This window comes from Panthera onca, chromosome C2, assembly GCF_046562875.1.
Source record: "Panthera onca isolate mPanOnc1 chromosome C2, mPanOnc1 haplotype 2, whole genome shotgun sequence".
In the NCBI taxonomy this organism is placed as follows: Eukaryota; Metazoa; Chordata; class Mammalia; order Carnivora; family Felidae; genus Panthera; species Panthera onca.
The window spans coordinates 78,010,632-78,037,597 of NC_138347.1; the positions used below are offsets into that span (position 1 = coordinate 78,010,632).

The 26,966-nt window shown below is 41.2% G+C and overlaps 1 protein-coding gene across 1 annotated transcript in view; it reads left to right on the plus strand.

Annotated features, from left to right (window-relative positions):
* The first annotated feature begins 1,589 nt into the window (after positions 1 to 1,589).
* The window catches only part of P3H2 (prolyl 3-hydroxylase 2), a 149,008-nt gene continuing 123,631 nt past the window's right edge, over positions 1,590 to 26,966 (plus strand). The window contains exon 1 of the mRNA XM_060639523.2: positions 1,590 to 2,181. Within this exon, the coding sequence (XP_060495506.1) occupies positions 1,705 to 2,181 (477 nt within the window). The 5' untranslated portion in view covers positions 1,590 to 1,704. The remainder of the gene's footprint in view (positions 2,182 to 26,966) is intronic.

The window sequence follows — 26,966 nt, forward strand, 5'->3', positions numbered from 1 at the left end:
TGGACCCTGAGTCTTATCTGAAAAGAGAGTCAATCCCTAGAGAAAAAGTCTGGGCGGGTGACCCAAGTGCAAATTCTGGCATACTGAACATTTAAAGCATTCAGTACACACTCAGCTCCAAACTGGAGATTTTCCATCAGTGGAATGAGCCAGAATGAGAGAGGTTTGGTAGAGAAAAATAATAACAGCATGATTCTTTGGGGCGCCTCAGAATTACAAAGGCAAGGCTGTTCACGGTCAGAGTGGTCAAACCCAGCAAGATGAATGAAGGAAGGACCATAAAATTCTGGCAACCTCCTCAGCAGAGTGGGGATTCCACACACAAGACTTTTTTTTTTTTTTTTTTTTGAAGATTCATTAACTAGATGATGTGGTTCTTTCCCATCACCCTTCCCTCTTGCTCACCATCTCAGTGGCGGAGGAGACTTCGGAGACATTGCCACAGGCACTAGGAGAACACAGGAATGTCTTCAGGAGGCAGGTTGGAGTCAAGGGTCCAGTGAGTAAGCTCTCTGGAATCTTTGGAGAGTTTGGAGCCAACAAACAGGAAAGAGGGGAACACCTTGACTCAGAAGGTATTTATGAGAGAGGAGAAGCAGAGGAACAGGAAAGCCCCCAGCTAAAGTGTATTGGAGTCTGGCAGCCAGCCCTTTCTTTCAGCTTTCTCATTCCTAGATGGATGCTCATGGCTTAAGTCCTGGGGGTACTGGAAGTTTAAACTGCCTCTTTGTTCAACTCCTACAATAAGAATTTCTATTTGAAAACCATTGGCTGTGTTGGGACATTTGCCTGTTGCAGAAGATGAGGAAGCTGAGGCTTGATTGCACAAGATACACGGGTGGTACACTAACAGGCAGAATGTTAAGGACGGCTTCGCCTTTCCAATGGTCCTCTAGGTCCCGTGATACCACCTGAGCACAGAAAGTGGGCTATTTGGCTCCTCCCTTGCCCCCACCCCCGCTCCAAGGCAGACCACACACCCACGCAAAGTGGGATGAAAAGGCAAGGGACGGACCCTCCCTAAGGGAAGGCGCAGGAAACTCGGATTCCATTGACCCAAGGTTGAGTCCTCCCTTTGCCTTTTCACACTTCTGTAAACTTGAACTCATGCCTTTCTCCTCAAGCCTCCGCACCTGGGCCAGTTGGTCCCCTGGTGCTTTCCTCCCAGCCTGAGATGGAGCTTCAGTGCTTCCCCTGAATGTGACGGGCTCTGCCAACTGCGAGGCCATGCACCAATTCCAGAAGAGGATTGGAGTCCTAACCTAAGCCGGGGTTTCCTCCACTCTAAAAAGGGAGCATTCCCATCCATTCTGCAACGCAGAAGGGAGCCCACGTGGAAAGCACCGGTCTCGGACCGGCCCCTAGCGGCGCCCGCTCCCCGGCTGGCACTGGGCGGTGCGGCACCTGGCCTGCGGACGGCGGCGGCCGGGGCCTGCAGGGCGCGCGCTGAGCGCCGGCGAGCGGCTCGCGGAGGCTCGGGCAGCAGGAGGAGCGTGTGAGCTGTGGGCGTCCCTTTAAGAGCGGCCGGCCGACCCGGCCTCCGCCTCTCAGTCGGCGGAGCGCCGGCGGCCACCTGGGGCTTGCGGGGCAGCAGGATCGCGGCGGGGCCGGCGCTCTCACCGCGGAGGTGGGAGACGGGGCCCTGACGCCAGGTGCCGGAGCCGTCTGTGAGCGTGGCCGTCCCGCGCCTCTCCGCGCCGGAGGATGCGGGAGCGCATCTGGGCGCCGCTGCCGCTGCTGCCGCTGCTGCTGCTGCTGCTCCCGCCGCCACTGTGGGGCGGCCCCCCGGACAGCCCGCGCCCGGAGGCGCAGCGCGAGCCCGGGCCTCTGCAGCCCTTCGACCTGCTCTACGCCAGCGGCGTGTCCGCCTACTACAGCGAGGACTACGAGCAAGCGGTGCGCGACTTGGAAGCGGCGCTGCGCAGCCACCGGCGTCTGCGGGAGGTCCGCGCGCGCTGCGCCCGCCACTGCGCCGCGCGCCGCCCGCTCGCGTCCCCCGGCGCGGGCCCCGCGGCCGAGCTGCCCTTCTTCCGCGCGCTGCTGGAGCGGGCGCGCTGCTATCGCAGCTGCCAGACCCAGCGCCTCGGGGGCCCCGCGTCCCGCCACCGCGTCAGCGAGGATGTGCGCAGCGACTTCCAGCGCAGAGTGCCCTACAACTACCTGCAGCGGGCCTACATCAAGGTACCCAGAGCGCGCACCTAACGCCCCCTGCGGCTCCGGGACGCTCTCTCGAGCCCTCCCCCACGGCCCCTGTCCCTTGGCCGGCGCTCTCTGCTCCTTAACCTTTCTGCCCGCGTCTCCTTTTGCCTGTCTGTCTTCTGTTTGTGCATCTAGGTATCTGGTGGCCCAGGGTGTGTCACCAACACTAGATGAACCCGGCGCAAGCCATTAGCTCCACTGGCATCAACTTGTCTCTCCAAAAGAGGACAGCATTGATACGATGAGGTTTAAAGGACCCGTCCCACGCTAAGTTTTGAGACTTTGGCACGGCTGGGTCTAGTATAAGGTCTTCCCTCCCTTCGTTTCTTGATCCAACCTCACCCCCATTTCTCTTCTGTCTCCACTCACTCATCCCTCGTGTACACCTAGTCTGCAGCTTTTCTCTGAAGTTTAAAAGAAAACGACCTCAGAACAACAGAGTTAAAAGTTGCCTTGCTCTGAAACAAATTTCTTTTCTTCTATTTCCCCCTGCACCTACAAAGCAGTAAAGATCAAAAGTTAAAGAGCAGGTACGGAAGAGGTGAATCTGTGTGAGGCAATCTGACTAAAAGTATCTACCCAAAGTGCTGACTTACTCTCCTTTTACAGAGAGCTTCTGATTTCTGGAGGTAAGCACTGGAGTGAGTTATTTGACGTCAGATGCCCAGTAGTCTCCTTTGGGTTTTATTTGTGTGTTTTCAACCTGCCTGAAGTTAGTGTCGGCAGTATACGGTGTATGTGGGCATTTTATCCACATCCGCAATTTTGACGATCTATCTGGATGCTTCAGCAGAGAATTTAGTCTATTTCTGGACACCATCCATGACACTCTGAACTTATACTTTTCTCCTCCGTCCCCCACTTTCTGGCTTTTTATGTCAAGGTGTCAGTGTCTCTTCTACACCTGTTGAAGTGACAGCTTTGTGGGTTGGCCCTTACTGTTAGCCGGTAGACCAGGCTGAATTTCTAGGGTGGCAAAAATACACACCATGTACATCCATGTGAACACCATCCCACAAGGTCTGTGCTCTTGTGGGAAGGGCTCTCTGGAGATTTGCAGTTGTTTGTGGAGTTCAGGAAATCACAACTGAGACTACCAGTGCTATGGCTAAGGGGCTGGAGTCCACTAGACTAATATCTTGGGTAAGAAATAAGGATAAAGCCTGAATCCTTTCCAAGATTTGTCTTCTGCTTGCTTGTGCTTCTTGATGAATTTGCTAAAGCATGCATGAAGTATAAATCTGCTTTCTTTCGGATGAATGGCATGATTTTTGGTGGTCTTAGAGAAATCAGTCAATAGCAGAGAGGGAAGAGACCTTAAGTACCTGACAGCTGAAGATAAACTGAGCCAGTTCCCAGAATAGAACGTGTGGGTGGTCCAGTTTGGTCCCCATAGCACAGTCTTCCCAGGAATCTCAGATGTGAAGTTGGCAGTCCCGCTGATACTTCTGTCACACACCTTGGGGAGATTTTCCTGAAGGAATGCGTACTCGTCTCCAGTCCTAGAAAAATAAATAACCACGAGGTAACTTTTGAAATGTCGGTTTCTTTGGTTCTCCAATGAAGCGTGCATCGCTGTTAATGTCACATTTAGCAGTCATTCTGCTTCAGTCCCCTGGCTGGAGGGTCAAAATGGTGAAGCTATAGGTTTGACACGCCTCACATTTTTGCCGTGAATTGATCATAGGAATCAGCTACTCCTGGGCACCTCTGTGGGTGAACTGTTGGGTGTGACGGATCAACCAACGAAGTTTAAGACGTTCTCTCAAGAAAATGAACCCGTGTGCTAATTTCTGTTTTATCAGCAGTGTTTCTGAGAACGGAACACGTATCTTCTCCCTATTCACCTCTACTCTAATAAGCAAAGTTTCTTGGATCTACATAACTGATAATCTCTTGGGGAGATATTTGTGTTTCTTTGGAGATTCATTTTTGATGGCTGGAGTTTGTAGGGGTGTCTCTGTGATTGTGTAATAAGGTGTAACATGGTTCCTCCCTCCCTTCTCCCAAGAACTCTACAAGTTCAGTCTCTGCTTGGCTTCCTGGGAATTTTAATCATAAACACATGCACGCACACACACATGCACCCATGCATGCAGACGCCATCCTTTGAGAGTAAAACAAAACTCTCAAATAATAACAAAGTATGCTCAGGCTCTGACAAGTGTGGGTCCAGAAGTGCTTACTCGCTGATGATAGAATGAGGAGTTCTCTGCATGTGCCTGGATATGAGCATGGCCCATATGTTGTTGGATTATTCATGTTGTTGAATTATTTTTGACTTCAGTGAACCAGGCTGCACTTGAAAAGGAGAGTCCTGGGCCAGACTGAATTCAATGGCAAGTTCACAACCAGAATTTGAGAACCATGAAGCCTATAATATAGTCAGAACTAGTGGGCTTCCTAGAGATAAGGGAGTACCGTTCTTCTCAGTTCAGGATTTACCAACTATAGAAGCTCTCAGGAGCTGCTGTTCCTCTACCATATCCCAGCTGGTGAGCCACTGATGGAAGCAGATTTTTTATACCAGTATGTTGGAGAGGAAGATGGGTTGAGAATTGCAAAATCTGAGTCCCATGAAGTCCAATTTCTCATTTCACAGCTGGGGAAAGGGAGAACCCGAGAGGGAAAGGGGCCCACATAAGTGTTACATATTTAATGGCAGAGGCAATAGGATTTGATGAAATGAGCACAGGACTGAGAATCAGGAGTCTGGGCTTTGTGGATAACTAATGCCCTTGCCTGTGCTATGCCTGCTGCCCGCTGGGGTCGCCTTAGGTCCCCCGGCATCCTACAGTCCCCAGGGCTATCCTTCTGCCAGATTTGGACAGCTCCAGGGATGAGTAGGTCCTTGTCCTGTGGTATAACAGACACTCACTGCATTTATCTTAAGTGCTGCTCTGTAGAATGTTCCTTAAGAACTGGCATGTTGGGAATTTGTCTGGACAGCTATGAGGCAGTAGTCCCACTTGGTATCTAGCCACACCTTTTTGTTTAAATGCAGGGTGAGACTCTTCAAACTTTGATTTTTATCATTTCAGATTGTTAGATACGACTCATCAGTCATAGCCCAAAGCCTAACATAGAACTTTCATTATAGTATTCCCTGCTCAGAAACCTTTAGTGGCTTCCCCTTGCTGCCTTATAAAGCCCACATAGTTGAATCCAGTATCCATGGCCCGGCTCCCCCCTAACCTTCCTGGTCCTATATTCCCCTCTCTGCCTCCTTCCAGCTAGAGGGGGCAATGGATGTTTTGTGTATTTGATACTTTTGCACATCTGGGCTTTGTTTATTCTCTAGGTGGTGGGTAGGTTCTAGAATGGGATAGATCTTGAATTGAACTTTTAGTTCCTCAGTCTTTGGCTGCTTGACTGTGAGAAAATTATGTAAACTTTCTGAGCTTTGCTTTTCCCATCTGCAACATGGGGAAATAATAGGACTTATCTGATTGGTTTAGGCTAGGTTTAAGAGAAGATTTAGGTAAAGTGTCCTATTTCTCACTAAACACTGGAGATATAACATAATAAGAATAAACATATAAACATAGAAGAAATAAACATACTTCTTCTTCTTACTAGTTTAATAGATTTTTCCTTCTTCTGTGCATGTTCGAATGGTAATTATCCTAACACAAATATACCTCTTTCTCTGAGGCCCTCCTTCCTTCTATCTGGAGCTCCCAAGAGAACACAGTTTCTCCTTCCTTTGAATGTCCACAGCAAAGAATTTCTCCCTCTCATAGCATGTTTTATTTTTAGCTTTGTTTTCTGAGAAATTCCTTTATTTGCCTGTCACTTATGTGAGCTTCTTGACATCAAGAACTGTCTTAGTCATTTTTGCATCTCCTAAAGTGGGAGTTTCTAGATCTGGATGATTATTAGGTGGATGATTATTAATCATACAGGCATTAAAATATGATTTAAAATTAGAAATTTAGGTATAATAGATCTCACTTGAGTCCTCAGCTTCTGTATCCCCCTCAAATATCAAAAACAGAGTGCAGTAGCAATAAACCCTCAGTGTATGTTTGTTGAATGATAATAGCTTGGTTTCTTGTGTAGAGATACTGTTGAGAAAGATCTTCGTATGGCAACCGGAGGTATCCTCATACTAGTTATTTGGTTTCTTGGCTGGTCAGTTGCAGCAGAAACTTACAGAAAGACTGCAGATTCCTTGACTTCTCACTCTTTTCTGCTTGTGAGTTCTGGCTAGTGTTGCAAACCTCAGTGTCTTTTTCTTCCATCTTTTTTTTTTTTTTTCCCCTAATTTAATTATTACTTAAAGCTGTGCTTCAGAAAATCTTTGACACATTGTGCCTGCTTTATGTATATTTGTTGAATGTAAACAAACGTTAAGAGAGATACTTTTTTCCCCTTATCTCTGTGCTTTATATTCAGAATACTCTGACAGTAGCTGTTTTTCTCCCACTGTTCCCAGCCTTTGAATAAAAAACAAAAACAAAAAGCAAAAGACCAGTGCTGCTTATTTATTTTTTTAACTTAAAAAAAGCTTGCCCCTGCATGTTTTGTTTCTGAGTTGGTGCTTTGGGCCATTTGACCTTTGTTTTTCTTCTCAGGATTAAAGGGGGGTTGGGGGGAAACGGAAATAGCAGTTAAGTTAGGCAATCCTATCTCCCTCCTGGAGTCATCTCTTGACCATAATCTATTTTATTAGGGGTTTCTAGAAAAGAAAAAAAAAGTAAACCCAAGGAACTTTCTTAATCTGCTTTATCAACTTCTTTCTCTTTCTAGATGAATGCCTTAACAAAACAAAACAAACAAAAAATGGAAAGCCTAGGTCACGACTGCTAGTTATTTCTGAACTGTTACTTCAGAATAGAAACCTTTTTTGTGTCCCTTTTTCAAAACTTTTTTAGCTCTATGTAGACAGTGTACATTTTTCCCCCAAATTATTTCAAATAGGAAGTTAACTTTATGTCTTCTTGAAATAGCTTTTCTGAAATTGCCCTAGTGATTATTTCCTCAAGGATATGGCTTTTTTTTTTTTTTACAACTGGGCCTTTTTTGTGCCTGAATCATCAAAATCCACTAGTAGAATCTTTGTGTCCCACTTCTTAGGGAGGAAACCTTGGAGATTCTTTGCCTAGGAGCTTTTCAGTCCTATGAGCCAAGGAATCAGAATCTCAGTTGTCTCCACTGGGGGCTTGTCCATTTGGGGCCTCCCAAATGGAGCTCAAGTCTTTATTAGTCATCCATTGCGATTACAAATAGGAAGTGCCACAGAGGCTTTAATATTCAGCTTGATGAGAGCAGGAACTGCTTATAAGTTTTTCTCCTCTCCTAGTCTGGTGAATCAGGGATTCCTTTACAGGTTTTAATAAAGGAAAGCAATACACTGCTTGTCTCTCTTCACAGATTCCATCTCTGAGAATCAAATAAATGTATTCTGTCACTAATATCATTAGCTCCCTGATAATTTCCAGAGGGATAGCAGTGTGGAATTCCTCTGGGAATGTTTAATAAAATGTCAGCTTGCTTCATGGATGGGGCTTGATACATTCTGAAAGATGGCTGGGTTCACCTAAAACAAAAAGTCCTGGGATTCGCTGTAATAATGGTTCTTCTGTATTGCCGAGGAATTGAGTAAACAGGATTTCTTAGAATCACATACAGATATTAGAGCTGGGGGAGAGAGAGAGAGAGAGAGAGAGAGAGAGAGAGAGAGAGAAGTATTTTGCTCAAGAAATGTGGTCTAGCAAGGGCGACAAGTGAAAATGGTTGCAACTATAACGATGCTATAGCTTGAAGGATCCTCAGTGATCATGAAGTCCGTCCCTGTCACTTACTAGCTGATGACACTGGCCTCAGAGTTTCCATGACAATTCGAGGAGGGTCACTAGGTGAAGCTGAGTTCAAAATGTAGGTGTTCTACTTTCTGGCCAGTGCTTTTCCCAGACTCTGTGCAGTGGCCATGGCTACCTTCTGAAGGACTGTCTGGTGAATCAGTGGTGTGGCGGAGGTCTGCAGGGAACCTGTTGCCTTCGGAGACAGAGCAGACACAAGGCAGAGCTTCCTGAACTGCCCTGCCCACCCTGCATTTTCATTCACATGATGCATAAGCCACTCAGCCAAGAGTCATAGTTGTCTGGTGGAAAATTTTGCATTTCTCATTAGGAAAAATAATTTCTCCTGTCTTTTTTTCCATTCAGCTTTTCTCCTATAATTCTTGTTCTGTCCTTTTATCCATCCCTCCTTTCCTGCCGTCTGACTTCCTAGCTATGTAATTTCCATGAGGCCTAGCCCTCATTTGCCAAATGGCCCAAACACATCTTTAAAAAATGATTTGGTATGCTTTAGTCCTGGAGAGTAAGATTTTTGGTTTTCAGGACGGAAGAAGTTGCAGACCATTGTCAGAAGAAGCTGGTCTCACTTGACCACACCCCTTTCTGCTTTACTTTGCTTTCTATACTCACTTCTCTCTTTCTTCCTCTCCTCCCTGATTCCTGGTCCCATTGGTGATCCACACAGTGCAATTACATGTGAAAAGGAGAGGGTTGAGGGGGTCGACAAAGGAGAGAGAAAAGCAGGTAGTGGTAGAAGCAATGTCAGATTTCTGGCTCTCATGAAATGAAGGCCATAAGAGCTTCTTGTTTAATTTCGTATACAGACATAGGTATCTACTTCTGTGAGACTTCTTTTAATGTCCCTTTTCCCCATATGCCTTGTGCAAGACTTGGACATATGTTGGGAAGATGTTCCCCTCCCCTCCCAGCTCCCCATCTTTCTGCAGCTGCTAACTACCACATTCATGGAACATCAGTGTTCCAACCATCTCATTTCACAGATGGGAAAATAAAGCCTGAAGGAGAATCAAGTTGTCCAAACTCATCCAGCAATTTAATGGAAAATCCAGGATTAGAATTCAAGAACCCTGAGTCCCACCTTTGTGACATTGCAGATGACCACTTTGTTTATAAGGCTTACCCTAAAAACACAAACTCAACCCAATTTAAATGAAACGCATTATTTGCTAAATGGAAATAAACCCTGAAGATAAAAGCTACCTTATACGATGCTATTCCCTGAGCTACTATTCTGCCCACTTTGGGAAAAACTCAGGAATAGGAACCTGGGTTATTGCTGTTCCCCAGTAAGCCTGATGAAAATGAATGAGGCGAAGAATCTTCTTTGGAAGAGAAATGAAAGAGTAGAGCCAGAGAGAGGGAGATCCAAGATGTCAGATTTTCCAGAAGTGTAGGGGTATCAGAATGATCCTACTGGAATTCATTATCTGCAAATAGTGGATTTCAGTTTTTGGACAAGTAATGGGATACTCCTGAGGACTGCAGCGTAATTATACTGGAACTCAGGAAGGGACTGGAGAAAAGCAAGAGATAGAATGAAATAAACAAATCCAAAGCAAAACAGAGGAACTGTTAACAAACCCTCAATCACAGAAATGTTAAATGAGCCAATTTTGATTTATTTTTCCTGCTTCACTGCTAAATTTTTAGCTTTTACTCTGCCAAGATCAAGAGGCTTGCATGAAGAAATCAACACATAATTAGGACTCCAGACACAGTGAATTACCTTAAAACCAGATTTGGCTGTTTTTAAAAGAATGACCTCAAATTATAGTATCAAAGACTAATCCGGAAGACCTTACTAATTATTTCCCCACTGAAGCAAGAGCTGTTTCTTAATAATAGTTTTTAGATTGAATCCAGGATCAACAATCAGAATTTGATTCTAGAATATGGCATTTAGAAAAGTCACCAGGGACAGAGACTTTCATAGTCAATCATTGTTTCCATACGATTACCGAGGACTCAATTATACGGTGAAGTCTACATGCTTTCAGGTCAGTAGGCCTTAAGCTGGAGTGTCCAAATTTTTGCTTATTGATATTTTGGGATGAATTATTCTCTGTTGTGGTGGGCTGTCCTGTACACGTTATGATGGTTACCAGCATGCCTGGTCTATACCCACTTTATAGCAGTAGCCACACCTTCAGCCCCACTCCAAGCTGTGACAACAAAAAACGTCTTCAGACATTTCAAAATGTTTCTTGGGTGTCAAAATCACCACACATGGGAATCACTGATTTAAATATTTAGGCATATTTAAGATAACTGGACATCACGTTTAGACAAGTATAAATCAAGTTTTTGACAATATATTCTAGATAGCAATGTGCTTACTGATGAACCATGATATTTATGCAAATGTTTGGCTGTAATGTGACACCTTTTATAAGGGGAAACCCATTGGAAGTTGGAAGTGGAGCTTCATTCTCTAAGATGCAGATCCCTGGGCTCATGTCCTATAGCTGGTCCTCCTTTGTGGGTGCGCTAAGTTAGCTTGTATGAAAGCCTGGGGGATCTGGCTTCTCTCTACTTCCACTTGTCAACTGAATGTGATAGGGCAGGTTACTTTAGCAATACAAACTAACACTCTTGGTTCTAAACTTCAGACTCCAGAACCAACTTACATCTCTTTCAACTTGGAATGTAACCAAACTCATTCATGTAAAAGTTACCCACTGCAACTGTTAGTTTTCTTGGGGTTAGCTCTGTGTCATATGTAATCTTAGAAAACAGCTTGACTCGAACCCTAAACACCCACTTATAGAAGCCTAAAAGTAGGGAATATAAATAAAAGGGTTTCAGAGGAAAGAAAAAATGACAAAGAGATTGAGAGAGAGAGAGTCAGAGGGTATCTCAGTCTATTTGGGTGCTATCACAGAACCCACAGGCTGGGTGGCTTATAAACAGCAAACATTTATCCCTCGCAGTTCTGGAGGCTGTGAGGCCAAGATTATGGCACCTGTAGATTTCAGGGTCTGGTGAGAGTCCTGCTTTGCTGTAACCTCATGTGGCAGAAGGGGCCAGGAAGCTTTCTAGGGCCTCTTTTATAAGGTCCCCAATCCCATACATAAGAGCTTTGCCTTCACAACCTAATCACCTCCTATATGCCCACCTCCCAATGCTATCACCTAGGGGACTAGGTTTCAGCATATGAATATCAGGGGGACACAAGCATTCTGACCCTACCAAAGAGAGATACAGAAATAGAGGGAGAACGATGGAGAGATGATAGAAACAAGGAAAGTGAAGGCAATGAAATCAAAGGCCAGGCAAGGTCCCATGTGTATAAGGAGGTTTCATGAAGCAACACGTGGGTGTCACACTCTGACATCCATGTCTGTCATAAAGCCAATCATTCAGAAGCAGATGTTGGTCATTCTGAAAGCCCTCCAATGCCACAGGCCTGTTCTCAGTAGAGACGTTTCTGCTTTGAGAACGCCTGGGGTAGGAGAGCCACTCAGTTTCCTCCGTGAAACAGAGAAGGAAGGAATCCTTTTGGGGGAGATTGTATATGCACAGCACTGAATATTCACCAAGTGATATGATCCCCCTCCAATAAATAAATAAATGCCACAGGAAACCAAACAAAAAAGAGATTCTTAGTAAAAATGTTCCCTTTTAATTTATATTAAACTACACTGCTTTCCCAATCAGCAATTAAAGAATTTTCTGAGCACTTTTAGGGGTAACATTCTCTTTTGGGAATGTGAAGATGAATAAAGCATTTCTTCTACCTTCAAATAGGTTCATTGAAGGAAACTCCTATGAGATTATGTGGACGCTGTTCAGGAATGTTCTGTATCCACGTGATGGAATTAAGTATGAAAAAAAGACATGTCTTAAAGATTTGTAGTATATGAGGAATGCCCTTTAGAAAATGCTGGTAATTTTAAACTTTGAGATAGGAAAACAGGACTAAAAAAGAAAAACTTTTGGAAGCAGAGATGGTGGAAAAGCCGAAGAATTAATCAAGAGTGCAGGTTGTTTTAAGAGTACATTTGCTCTATCGTATGTTTGAGGCTTAAAAAAAAATCAATATATGGTAAGATATGAAATGCTACCTTTTAGGAAATTTTACTGATAATTAGAGTTACAAAATATACTGCCTCAAAGCTCAGTCCAAGTGAATTGTGGTTTCAGTGACTTTTAGTTTGTTGAGGGAAATGCCATTTTGCTGCTTCAGGTTTCTTTGAAATCGTAGGAGTAGCTCAATCTTTCCTTTTATGGCATGCCTGGTTACTCACCATCTCTGTGACTCTGTGTCCATCTCTGTGAAAAGATAATAAAATTACCTTAAAAAAAAAAAACTCCACAGAAATCACACATTTGGACTGAGCTTTGAAGCGGTATGTTTTATAATTCTTAGTAATTATAAATATTATTGATTTACTATTACTGTGTTTCAGGTATTATGCTAAAAGCCTTAAAAAATTTTCCCATCAAATTCTCGTAACAACCCTAAGATACAGATCTTAGTACAGCTGACCCTTGAACAACACAGGGGTTAAAGGCACCAACCCCCACACAGTTGAAACTCCACATACAACTTTTGATCCCCCAACAATGTAACTGTTAATAATTTACACTTGACCTGAAGCATCACTGATAGCATAAACAGTCCATCAACACATATTTTGTATGTTTACATGTGTCATCTACTGTATTCTTATGTAAAGGAAGGTAGAGGAAAGGAAATGTTAGTAAGGAAATTAGAAGGAAGAGGAAATACATTTACAGTCTGTGCTGTATTTCCTGAAAAAAAAAAATCTGTGTGTAAGTGGACCCATACAGCTCAAACCAATGTTGATCATTGATCATTTAATTGTCATTTAATTGGTAATTTAATTGTCATTTTGCTATAGGGACACTGAAGCTTAAAAGGTTAAATAATATGTCTGAGATTGGGGCGCCTGGGTGACTCAGTCAGCTAAGCATCTGACTTTGACTCAGGTCATGATCTCATGGTTTGGTTTGTGAGTTCGAGCCCCGCATCAGACTATGTGCTGATGGCTCAGAGCCTGGAGCCTGCTTCGTATTCTGTCTCCTTCTCTCTGTGCCCCTCCCTGACTCATGCTTTCTCTCTGTCTCAAAAATAAATACAAAAACAAAACAAACAAAAATAAAAAAACAAAAAAAAAAATCAAAAATATGTCTGAGATCATACAGCTAGTACGACATAACGAGGCAAAATCTGAACACAGGTTTTTCTGATGACAAAGCCAGAGTTCTCAATTACTTCTCATGGCTTACATTTTGACATCAAACAGACCTGTATTCAAAAAGTCCTCTCTTTTATGCATTGTAGGACCTTCTCAAAGCTCACCTGTATGAACCTGAGTTTCTTTTTTCTTTTCTTTTCTTTTCTTTTCTTTTCTTTTCTTTTCTTTTCTTTTCTTTTCTTTTCTTTTCTTCTCTTCTCTTCTCTTTTCTTTTCTTTTACTTTCCTTGCTTTTCCTTGCCTTTCCTTGCTTTCCTTTCCTTTCCTTTCCTTTCCTTTCCTTTCCTTTCTCTTTTCTTCTTTTCTTTTTTAAGTTAATTTATTTATTTTGAGAGAGAGAACAAAGTGGGGGGGGGGCAGAGAGAGAGAATCCCAAGTGGGCTCCATGCTGATGCAAGGCTCGAACTCATGAACTGTGAGATTGATGAGGGACCAGAAGGCAAGTTGAGAGCCAAACACAAATTAGCACAGCCCTTCACCTGCCTCTCCCCCTTCCAAGGTGGGATATGTGTGACATTCCTCAGGCACTCTTGGCTGCCCAAGAACAAAAGGACAGAGAACAAATGGTTAAAGTGAGAGTCTCCATCAGTTTACACATATTTTAGTAATATTACAAGAAAAGGGCTTTATTATCAATAGCTTAATCTCCAGGAACTCCCTACTGTCTTAATGATAATGCTTTGCTAGAGGGGAAAACAACCTTAGTTTGACAATAGCCAGGCCTCCAGTAATCTGTGAGTCTTCTTTAGCATATGGAAATCCCTTTAAGAAACTCCCTCTTGACTTTACCTCCCTCCCCCCAACTGCATAGTACATAACCACTCTTCACAACCCCAGTGCAGCTCTTCCTGCCAATGGATCCTTTCCCCGGGCTTTAATAAAATCACCTTTTTGCACAAAAGATGTCTTTAAGAATACTTTCTTGGCCATCATCTTCAAACCACCACCACTCTTCCAAAATTCCATCAAGATCATGACCTGAGCTGAAATCAAGAGTTGGTTGCTCAACCAATTAAACCACCCAGGCACCCCTGAACCCGAGTTCTGTCTGGCAAATGGAAGTAGTCATACCTACTCTACTGGGTTCTTGTGAGAAGTTTTTAAAGAAAAGTTTGTGGGCTCACCTAGGTTGGCACTGACAGAAAAGTACTTATTTGGGGTGTCTGGATGGCTCAGTTGGTTGAGTGTCTGACACTTGATTTTAGCTTAGGTTGTGATCCCAGGTTTGTGGGATGGAGCCCTGCCTTGGGCTCTGTGCTGAGCAGAGAGGCTGCTTCAGATTCTCTCTCTCTTTCCTTCTGCTCTCTCCCCTACTCATGCTCTCTCTCTCTCAGGGAAAAAAAGAAAGAAAGAAAGAAAGAAAGAAAGAAAGAAAGAAAGAAAGAAAGAAAAGAAAAGAAAAGGGAAAAGAAAAGAAAAGAAAAGAAAAAAGAAAAAAGAGAGAGAGGGGAAAAAAGTACTCATTCTTTGTCTTTGAGTGTCTGGGCAGAGGACAAACTTGTGAAGGAAGGTGAAAGGCAAAGGGAAAGTTAAACCAACATATCATGATCAACTGAGAAGATAATTACATGTGCAGAAGGTAGAGAAAAGCTTAGAGACTCAAAAAAACCAGAACCTGACATGCTCAATTTGAGCTACTGGCTTCAAGTTCAATTCTCTGTACAATGGAGCACAGACTTACCAGCCTCCTTTCACCATTGGGCTAAAACAAAAAACATCTTCTTACTGGGCACTTGGGATTGTGTTGCAAAAAGTCCTTTTGCTCTCTTCCCCACTATGTTTTCTGACTCTCTGATTTCACAATTTCCTTGAGATTGTGGCCTCTTCTTTGTATTTTCCCAAAAAAATGGACTCTGTTCAAACACATTCCAAACTTTCTCTGTTTCCTATTAGTAGATAAAATCTCTTCCCACAGACCAACACATCTTGGGAATTTTAAACCCCTTTAAGCCTCTTCCCCACCCTGGTCTTGAGTATCCCTGGGGGATGGCCTAGGTTTGGGAATCAAGAAACATCTCTTTATCATAGACACCAGTGATTTAGACAGCTTCTTATATAACAGTCAGGTAAATGGGCGAGTAGCTCAAATAACAAAGTAGAGGGTAATTAGTCTAGGATCAAATAATTCAGGCTCTGTCCCTGGTTTTATCACTAATGTTTCTCTCTAGGCCTTAAGGTGTCCTTTTGGCCAAGGGAAACACTGGACCAGAGGGCTTAATAAGAGCCCATTTATCTCTGCCAGCCAGAGATTCTAAAATACTTTAGTGGACTGGTACAGCGATTCAACCATCTACCTGTGGAAAAGAAAAAAATGATGAGATTATAATGGAATAAAAAGTAGAATGAGATAAAAGGCATTTGAAAGGTCACAAGAAAAGAAGTACTTCCAGTGTGTCTGATGCTGGTCCTCACATTTGGATAGTCAATCATTGCAAAGGAGAACTTGAAAGAAGGTTGCACTAATATTCATTTAGTGGTAGCTTAAGAGGTATTAGATAAACTTGGGCATGTGCAGGAAAGACAAAGAGATAGAAGACTCAAAACTATGTTTTATAAAAGTTGAAATAGGGATGAAGAGACTAAAGAAACAAGGTTTTAAAAAGATCATTAGCTGAGACAATTAATTATTCTTGATCTTTATGGCATTGAGGAACTGAACAATTGAGACCAACTAACAGAAGTTACAGAGAACAAAGATCTCGTCTCAAACACAGAAGACTTTTCCTAATACTAAGAGGTACTTAGATATAATTGGGAACCACAGAAGAAGGTGTTTGAAAATGAGTCTGACAAATGCTTCACAGGGAGGCTGCATTTAAATTTCAAGCACAAAACTGATATTGAGATAGATAAGATTTAACATTTTTTTTTTACAATCCAGAGTTAATAAGACTCCATGATCTTATGAAATGAAAATCTGTCTTGTACCCTCAGATGCGGGAATCATTAAGTACTTTTTTATTAGGAAAGTCCTACAGCTCTCTCTCTGTCCTGCTTCTTCATTCTGGTTAAAATAATCTTAGACCAGGGTCACCAGCACATTCTCTGTAAATAGTTTACAGAAATGTGAAAAAGTAAAAAGAGAGAAAAAACAAAACAAAACAAAAAAAACCCAAAACACAGTACCAAGCCTTAAAACCCTCACGGGAACACACACTCATGGAATATTTAGCAGTAACAATATCCACATGTATAATCCACATCAGTCCTCTGGTTTCTGAGGACTGTGTCTCCGAGGTAACATCTGAAAAGGATTGAGTCGCGGTTACAGAGTACCACTGAAAGTTTTAAGTTGGATGTAATACAACGGATCAAAACATCCATGCTTAAGAATGGAAGGTGGGGAATACCTCTCTTAGCAAGTGCATCACCATATACTCAGAAAACCCAATTTCATTTACACAGTCTTTGCACTGCTATTTTTTTTTCTTAATGTCTATTTATTTTTGAGAGAAAACGCAAGCAGGGGAGGGAGAAAGGATTCTAAGCAGGCTCTGCGCTGACAGCAGCAAGCCTGATGTGTGGCCCAAACTCACAAGCCCATGAGATCATAACCTGAGCCAAAGTCAGAAGCTCAACCCCAGGAGCCCCTGCACTGCTATTCTTATTTGTGTCACTTCTGTGCTATCCAGAGACCGGTCTGAAAACCTGGCCTTATTCCACACTATAGTTTCAGTGCTTAAACCTTTGCCAGTGTTATTCCTGGTCAGTTTCCTATGGAGGTTTTTAGGGGGTCTGCCCAGGACTTCATATTTAAGAATATTTAACATCCTTTAAAGGATTTTATATTTATAGAATTTTATATTTTATAGATTTTATATTTATAGAATTCATAAATATTTATAGAATCCCTTTATCTGCCTCCCTCCTCCCTGAAATTTCTGCCTTACTCTCTAGATGGGAAGAAGAGTCATGGCTGCTTCTCCTGGGGAAGACGGGAGTGGAGGTCCAGGCCTTCTGCTCAACCAGCTGACCATGGTTTTTTCCCTTGTGTTTGGCTGGAGCAGGACACTTACTGTCAGAATCCTTTCTATTCTGTTATGACTAGCTTGTCTGGTCCTTTAATTAGAGAGAACATGCTTTGGGGGGCCTTTTTCGTATACCACCATTGGTATTACCATATTGTAGGCTTCTCCAGAGTCCTATCTGAGATATCTGGGAGACAAAAAGAAAATCCAGAACATTCACTATTATGTTGGAATCCACCTAGCCTGTCCACCTCCTTCATGCCACCTTTCAGTCTTCCTGTCTTTGTCTGTTGTAGTATGTCCAGAGTTTTTAGGTGTACTTCAAAAGAGGTCTAGGGAGAAATGAGTTTATTCTATCTTGTTCAGGGCTAGAAGTCTCCATGCAGACTCTTTAAATTATCTTTCAATTATGAAGATGATGATGATGATGATGAATACAATTTGGAGTGGACGTAATTTCAAAACTCTGGCAGAGCTATTACCAATGCTTTACTGCAAGAAGCTACAGAAAAGTCCTTCTGATCTCTAACAAAAGTCTCAGTCACGCTTCTCTCTCCAACACTAAACCAAACCTACGTAAATCAACTGGATTTTGCCACTGTTCATTGTTAACAGTATTCTTTCCTACTCCTGATTTAAAAAGTCCTGCTTGTAAAAAAGTCCCAACACTTTTGCTGAGTTGCCACTAGCCTGCCCTTTCATTTGTTTATGGACCCATAGAGGAGACCCCTCTGGAACACCATGATGTAACTCTTCACAGATACATAAATATTTGATAATCCTGGTTCATCTTTCCAATAGGACACATAATAAAGATTTGCCTACTAGGTTATACATGGGAAACCAATTTACATAGGACTTAAGAAAGAAAAATGTTCCTAAATGATGATTCCCTTTTCTCTTTCCTATTGTCCTAGAATAAATATTACATTACCATAATTAATACCTCTTTCATTCTACAGATTATTACATGTGAGTCTTTGACCTGACATTGATGCATAGCTGATATCACTACTTGATTCTTTGTACTTGGTCCAACCTTATAAGTCATTTTAAGATTAATAACATGAAAAAAAAGATTAATAACATGAAAGTTATTAGGTGTGATACTAGTTATTGGTTATTGGGTGTGATACTTTGGAAATAATGCTAGAGGAAGGTGTTAGAATATTGTGGCTCTAATTATAATATGCCACTAAGTCTGTGTGGCTATATGATGATGTACTTCCCTTGTCTTGGTCTCAGTTTCTTCATTTATAAAATGAGGTGGCATGCCTGAGTGGCTCAGTCAGTGACTCTTGGTTTGAGCTCAGGTCATGATCCCAGGGTTGTGGGATCGAGCCCCACATCAGGCTCCATGATGAGTGTGGAAGCTACTTGAGATACTCTCTCTCTCTCTCTCTCTCTCTCTCTCTCTCTCTCTCTCTTTCCCTCTGCCCCTCTCTAGTGCTCACACACTCTCTAAAAATAAAATAAAATAAAATAAAATAAAATAAAATAAAATAAAAGGCAGAATATTTCCTCCTATTAAAAAAGTCATTAACTGTTATTAAATTGTGAAACTTTTAGCAACTGAGTTGTTTGCTCCTTGATTTGGTCATTATAAATCCTAACATTTTACCCTCAGGATGAAAAATTTTGATGTTTAGTCATGAAAATGGTAGGTCTTGGCAACATAAAATGCTGAATATATTAGAAAGGAAAGTCAAATGTGTAAGCCCTCTGGCATCCTAGAAATAGGCCTTTGTGAGTCCTGAAAAAATACTTTGACCTTATCACTCAGTTCAGTTGTAACTTCAGTGTTAGAAACAAACAAACAAACAAACAAACAAACAAAAAAAGTTGTATTTGCTACACAGTTCTATAGACTTCCCTCTGAAATTTTGTACGCTAATAGTTAAGATTCAATTTTATTTATAATTTTCAGTTGATTAGTAGCACGAGATTAACTCTACCCTAGTGTCATTTAAAACCTTAAATGGCACACAGTCTGACTATAAAGCAGTAGACAGATTCCACAGATCCCTGAGAAAGACTTTAACATCTTTGAAACTCAGTTTCCCTTTATGTAAAATGGGAAATGGGGATATCACTAATATTATTCTATATGTGGAACAGATTTACTTTTATGGTTGAGTAAAGTATTTTGAAAATGTTCAAGTTCTATACAAATGTACCAGCAAGGTCATTATTTATTCGTAAAAGAATATATACAGTTTATAAAATTGTTTTAATATATACATATTATATAAATATAATTATATAATATATATTTATATAATTATATAAATATAATTAACCACATTGAATTGCCCATTTTTACTTGGACAATGGCAGTATCATACTGGTCATAAAGCTCAATAATATGGCCTAAAAGTATTTTTCCAAATGCTTTCAAGCTTATATAAATCAAATGTGGATAGTGTGGACATAAGAGAACATATGTAGAGATTTGTTTTCGTCCTTGCAATTATTAAGATCTCTGACTTCCTTTAATACATTCCAGACCCATGCATGCCTTTACCCCTGGGGGGTGGGGAGTGGGGAGTGGAAGCTTTTGCTTAAAACAATACTTGGAGCAGGAATAGTTTGATAAGGTCAGTGGCTAGAATATTTACAGCTTCTTGTTTTGAATTCTTATGATAACATTAGCTCCCAAAGACTATCTGGCAATGTGTGGGAGATCTAGCAGCAATAAAAATTGGGCCTTCAAGTGAGACTTCTAGATGTGATACATGAAGTAGAAAGAAATGAAAGAATGTGAGCTTGTGAGTGTGGTCTCCTTGGCCCTATAGTATAGTAAGTGTGTGTGTGTGTGTGTGTGTGTGTGTGTGTGTGTGTGTGTGTTGGGGGGGGATCATTAATTATCAGATCAATAACTGTCATGATCCTAGAGCTGAAGTTATTTCAGTGCTGTGCCTTCTTAGGTTTTTTTGTTTGTTTGTTTGTTTGTTTGTTTGTTTTTATCAATAGCTTGTTTGTTTTATGGGTTGTTCCCTTCTTGGCTTTTTTCTGGAACTGTGTGTGAGAAACCAGCATCATTATCAGAGCAATTCCTTCCTTGAAGTCATGCAAAATATCAGTGACAGAGTCAGGACACGCGTGATAGGTAGGTTGCAGTGCTTAACTTCCTGATCTGGTTGTCATTGCTTTTGAGTGGTGAGGACTACCAGGGAAATGAAGAGAATTGCCTCTCCTGTTTGCATCATGCCCGGAAATTGATGAAGTACATTCACACACATGTCTTCACTTTTTCGTGGGAGCCATGTGAGAAAGCCCAGATTCTCTGGTCTGTCCAGTCAGACGCTGAGAGAATGGCAGTGTGACTCAGTAGAGGCTGTCTCACTCCAAGGCCAGTGTTCTTGTGCCAGCATATCACAGCTGCTGTCTGTTCAGATTTGAAGCATTCTTTGTAGCCACAAAGCTATAAACTCTAATTAAAGTTTCCATTCCAAGGCTCTCATGATGGCATTCTTCTGTGTCTTTATCTTTTCTGATATGTAGTATTTCCAAGCTAAAAAGACTATAATTCAGTCATTTGCCTCTCTCTTTAATATATGGGAGCTTTTGGCCCCTGTTGGGTGTCTGTACTCACTGATCTATGACAACATGAGAGGGGCTGGGTGTGAGAATGCTCTTTCCAGCCAGCAGCTAGCACGATGGCACAAATGAATGTCAGATCACCGAAAGTTTTTCCCATCAGAGATGGAATCCACACCGCCCTCCTTGTTTCTTGAGCCCTGTGGGTAATACTCCCAATTGTCCATTTCATATAAATGAAATCATAGTTATATAGAACTAAATTAATTGGCCAGTTCTTGGTGTATATTTTTGTTCCATTTCTGAACATTCTATTTGTGCTTCATATAAGCACTGATATACAGTGTTAGATCCCATTCTCTGATCAGCGATAGGGCTATAGGATTTTTGGAATCTAAGATGGTACATTGAAAGAGATGGTTTACAATTACATGTGTTTTTATTGTTGTTGTTTTGTTTTTTCTTTTGCCCTTTATTCTATATTTACATGTCTTTCCCTTGAATTGTAGAGTGAGGATTATAACTTGTTTTTGTTTTCAGTTTTCCCCTAAGTTGACATATCTTCATGGACTTAGCCCTCTCTTATTGTTGCCACTATGTGGCCCAAGAGAAATTTCAACTTAAATCTCAGCTCTTAAACTTTTGGGTGGGATTTGTTCTTTCATATTGGGAAATTATAAACAATATGTTGAACACTGTATCATTCTGTGGAGTAATGCTTACTATTTTATAGACTTTGAGAGAGTTTGTCTTTGAGACACAACTATTTATTTATTTACGTAATCTCTACATCCAGCATAGGGTTTGAACTCATGACCCTGAGATTCAGAGCTGCATGCTCTACTGAGTGAGCCAGCCAGGTGGCTGCGACACAGTTCAACTTCTAGCTCCTGTGTATATCTTTATAGCTTTGGGCAATTTATTTACTGTATTTATGAATCAGTTTTATCATCTGGCAAATGAGCATAATAATAAATCTGGGTTTTTTGGTCTGAATGAACAACTTCTAGAAGTATAATGAGTATTAAGTGAGCTAATTCATATAAAGTGCTTAAATATGCCCAGCAAGTCATAAGCATGAAGCACATGTTAGCTTTTCTGTTAAAACTAATGGATCACACTTTGAGAAATACTGATTCTATTCTTTTAGTAAGTTTTCACACTTGTAATATTGATTAGGTTTGGCCTGGGTGGTAGAATTGGCTTGATATAACCAAACAATCATGGTGGATATATTGTGCATCCAAGTGCAACCAAAATATTTGTAATATCCGGGATGTTGACCTTGAGTCAACCTTTCCAAGGCCACCGTTGTCCCAGTGTTTATGGAACCGTGCCTGGGTCCCGTGGAAATTGCAGGGAAAATGTGAATCAGTGGACTGTTTTGCTTGGCTGCTAAATTTGGCTTACTGTTTCATAAATTAGGACATATCTGTCTAGAATGGTTCTTGTTGCCACCAGTAACCAGGGTCACAGAATTGAAGGACATCAGATATGCAAGAGAAACGGAAAATAAGTTCCCAAAGTAATGTTTTCTGCAAGAATCCCAAGGCGAGTGGCAGTGCTGAAGAAAGCTAAATAGGAAATGTAGCTTGAGGCTTGAGATTTCCTGCTTTTAACTCAAAACGGATGTGGATATAGACGTGAGGATGTGGTCCATGATTTTGCTTTGCTGGGTGGAAGGAATAGCATCAGTATTAGATTGTTGATTAGCATTTGTGGTAATGTATGTAGTCCTAGAGTTGCAGGCAATAGAACAGAAATTAATCTTCCAGATCAGCTCATTCTCAATTCTGGTTATATAGTATACTGGATTGTTAGCCATTGCTCTGTATCAATGTTTGTGAAACTCTCAGAATTAACCTAAATTCTTTGGTTTATGCTACGTAGCACCATGTTTCTTCTTAAGTAGAGATGATAATGGAGAAAGAATATGAGATTTTTTATCATGTAAAAGGAAACATAAATAACATTGGGATCTTTCAGTGAAGTGTATATATATATATATATATATATATATATACACACATATATAAGTATATATATATTTATATATATATGTATACTTATAATGTTTAATCATATATAAACTTATAATATTTAATATTCAGTTGTCCTGGAATTATCATTAAAGATGATTATGGTGAGTTTTGCCAAACTTAAACAGAAGCCATGACTTTTCAATTATTTTCTGTGTATCTACTATTTATTCTGGTGACATGGTGTTAAACTAAACCAAAACAAAGACAGGCACTCCTTTTGTACAGCTGCTTACTTTAACTTCCATACTCTGTCACATTCTAACCAATGCCACTACTGATCCCCCTCCTGGCTCCTGGACATCTTCTTTGAAGACTTCAGCTTCCAGTTCATGAGGCTTTGGCATGGTCCTGGCTTTTTGTTCGCTTTCCAACTACCAACCTCTGCGAATTCAACAACCATGAGGACATTGGTTTGACAGCTTCCCTTTAATCTGCTCAAATTTCTGTATCTGATTTTGCCCTGACTAGTTATCTAGTATTTCAGAAATTCCCTTGATGCCCCCCCTCCTATATTTATTTACCATTCTGTCCAAATCATCTCCAAGGCTTTCCTCTTTATTCACTTGTATAGAGGCAGATGGGCATTTGCATTACAATAAAGATTGACTGTCTCTCTTTTCCTTAACTTTCCCTCTTGTCAAGCTTTGCAGTATTTAAGCCTTGAACATTGCAAGATGAAAGTCACACAGCCATGCCTTTGGGATCTACCACTTATTGTCACCACAGGCTCACAGCTAGGGTTTTAGTGTTTTTTGGGAGTTTCCTGCTGTTCCTCAATATTTTTTTGTCAGAGTTGATGTTCAGAATCTTTTAGAGTCCCCAGATCTGTAATTCTTCATTCTCTGCATGACTTTATTTCTTACATTACTAAGTCATGTTTTAATAAGGGATGGAATTTAGGATGGTATGTTGGGAAAGGAGAAGAGAGGGCATGTGTATGAGTCCCTAAGAAGGTGAAATTAATAGGCATTTGTATCTTTTTTTTTTTTTTTATTAGTAAAGTAAAGGTAAAAGAGAAATATCAGAATTGACCCAGCAGTTTGGAGCCTAGGTGACTGATGGATTGTGATTCATGAACAAAAATAAGAAATATAGGAAAGAAAGTAGAGTAGGGGAAGGATGTGATTTTCCTTGCCATTTCTGTTCCTCTTTGCCCTTTTAAAAGTTTAATTAATTTGTGCTTAATTACCTTAAATAAAACAGAAAAAAAAATACTGCTTAAGATGAATGAGCTTTCAAAATAAAAGAGCACATACCAGAGACCAAATAGGGTTCAGGCCCTGGCTTCCAGAAAGAATAATCCTCTTAATAAATCAGTTTTAAGCCCTCTAATGTTAGATAACTAGGACAGTATCCTGCCTTTGGGAAAATGCCATAAGTCCTTTGCCCTTACTTTTTTTTTTTTTGTAATAGCCATGTAAGTGAGATGCAGCTCTTAATGGGACTATTTTCTAGATTTTATGTCTTGTCTTAAGCACCAGCTCTTTTGCTAAGCTGACTGTTTGCTCCGAGGGTTTTATCTTTTAGCAAGTCAAAGATAGACAGAATTGGTGAGGAAGTGACACATGGCACTGGGGTTATTCTAGTAGGAGCTTGGCTGGAATATCTACATGGCCCTTGTATGCTATTTCAGCTGAAACATTTCCTCTTTGATAGAAATATGGTATGGCTAAGACCTCCTGGAAACCATGACTGTACGTCCTTAATGATACGTTAGCAGCACCAGGGATCCTGGTGGTTCCTACCATACAGTTCAAGTTAGGTTCTCTCTTCCCTTTCTCCAGTGTTTTCCTTAATGTTCTAGCTTCTCTGTGTCTCATCTTCTCCACTTCACAGAGAATGTCAAAACATAAGAAATAGACACTGAGTTTCCAACATCTCTTTGCTCTCATCCTGTCAGAATGCTGTTTTCCTCTGCCAGCCTATAGATTCTTTAAAAACTTCATTTGGTAGGGGTGCCAGGGTGGCTCAGGTGGTTAGGCCTCCCAGCTCTTGATTTTAGCGGTGGTCATGATCTCACAGTTTGTGAGTTCAAGCTTCACTCACATCAGGCCCACATCGGGCTCTGCACTAACAGTGTGGAACCTGCTTGAAATTCTCTCTCTTCCTCTCTCTCTGCCCCTCCCCATTCACACTGTGTGTGTGTGTGTGTGTGTGTGTGTGTGTGTGTGTCTCAAAATAAATTAAAAAAAACACTTCATTTCACTTCATTTGGTATAAATGTTTTTAGTATTATCCAAGTAGTGTATATACTAGGGGTCTGGCATCTGCCATATTTCCTTTTAAACTTTTATAGATTGTCAGTAAAAAAAAAAAAGAAAATAACTTTCTGGCATAGGTACATAAGGCACATATACTAACTACTGCCAGATACCTGTTTAACGTGTATCTTTTCCTAACCAAGTTGTCAGTCATGCTGCACACGTTATAATAACATTTCCTTTCTTTTCTTAAAGTAGGAATCAGCCTGGGCAGCCCATTATATTATTTCATTAACTGAATTAAGGAGAAGCAGGAAGCTGAGAGTATGCCTTCAGTAAGTTAAGTCACTATTATAACGTGTATTTTTTGTTTCCACTTGGAAGATGTGACTCCTAGAACTAGTTCCATCAGCTTGAAAGCTATTTCAGACCAGAAGGCATTCAACAGATTTAAACTTAATGTTGTCTCTAATTTACCTAGAAGGTAAATTTGTGTCTCCACATCAGAATTACTATGAAAGCCAACAGGCATAATTTTTGGATTACCTGTTTTTAAATTTATTTGTGGCCAATATTCCTCTTTGTTTGTATCATAAAAACTAGCTTCATTATTTAATTCATGTATAGAACAAACATCATATACTAAACATGACAGAATCCCAGTTTTAAAGGTTCATAGTTTTGGGGGCGTGTAGGCAGGCATATATGTCAAGTTTTAAAAATCGTCTGTGGAAAGGACCATGAAAACGTGGATCAGGGAAAGGACAACTTGGGTTAAGTCAAGGAAGACTTCTCTGGGAAGTTGACATCGAAGTTGTGCCTTTCAAATGAATGAGAGTCCCCCAGACAGAGGAAACAGGGTGGGGCTTTCCAAATTGGAAGAGAAACCTGGTTAAATACTTGGTGGTGGTGAAGTGCTTGGAAAGAATTCTACTGGGTAGTCCCTATTCTAAGGTAAGAGTGGAAAAGATTTTTTGAGTCCATAATCTGCCCAGTGAGAATTGCAGAAGTAGGTCTGTAAAATGTTTGTCTTTTTACCAGATTAATATTTTGTTTTTAAGAAGCACTTTACTCAAGACATTTTTTTAGTGCCTATGATCTAATCGACCCCAGAAGGAAAAAGAAATGAAAAGGAAATAAATGCTCTCTTCTAAAGAAATGGCCAATGATTTGAGGACACAACCATGTTTATTTAAGTAAGAAACTGGTTTGACCGGATGCATAATGAGGAATGAAAAGATGCTGTTGGGGCACAGAGGAAGGAGCAGCTCTGAAGACTCACCCACAGGGTCCCGGATCATCTACCTACAGAGAGGATTCATTGACTTGACATTCTTTCCACTTTATGGCACAGACACTGACCACAGGCTTTACCTCACCAACCACTGAGACTTTGCCAGGCCCAGAAAGCCTTCCCCACAAAGGCCCCCATTCATCATTTCTTCACTCTGTGATTGAAATGTGATGTGGTATCAGGCAATACTAGAGCTAAATATGGGATTGAAAACCCAAATTGCACTAGGGTGGTAGCTTTGTGGTTTCCAAGTCTTTTTTAACAGACCTCACAAATTGGACACCCATCGTGTCCTGCCCAGATGATTATGACGCCATGGGCTGGTAAGGCCCAGCCTGAAAGCCAGCACTTGTCTCCTAGTTTCTGACGTGCTTCTCCTCACACTCTCAAAGCCCTCCATGGCTTATTCCTGTAAATACTGCATCCTCGCCCTGATAAGATACAGAAACAAGGCCAGTAGAGGATGGGGCCTAAGGGGAGCACTTGTGATTGCCTCCTAGAATTGGGAGAGACCATTTACTTTGTCCTGCCTGTGGTTGGCAGGGCCGAAGCAGAAGGTCACAAGGAAGGAGAAATTAGGCAGTTCTTAATAATCTGGCCTCAGGACATGGAGGCCCATCCTCTATTGTTCTTGTTTCAAATGGCTACGTTGGAATTTTTAATTAACCTCAACATC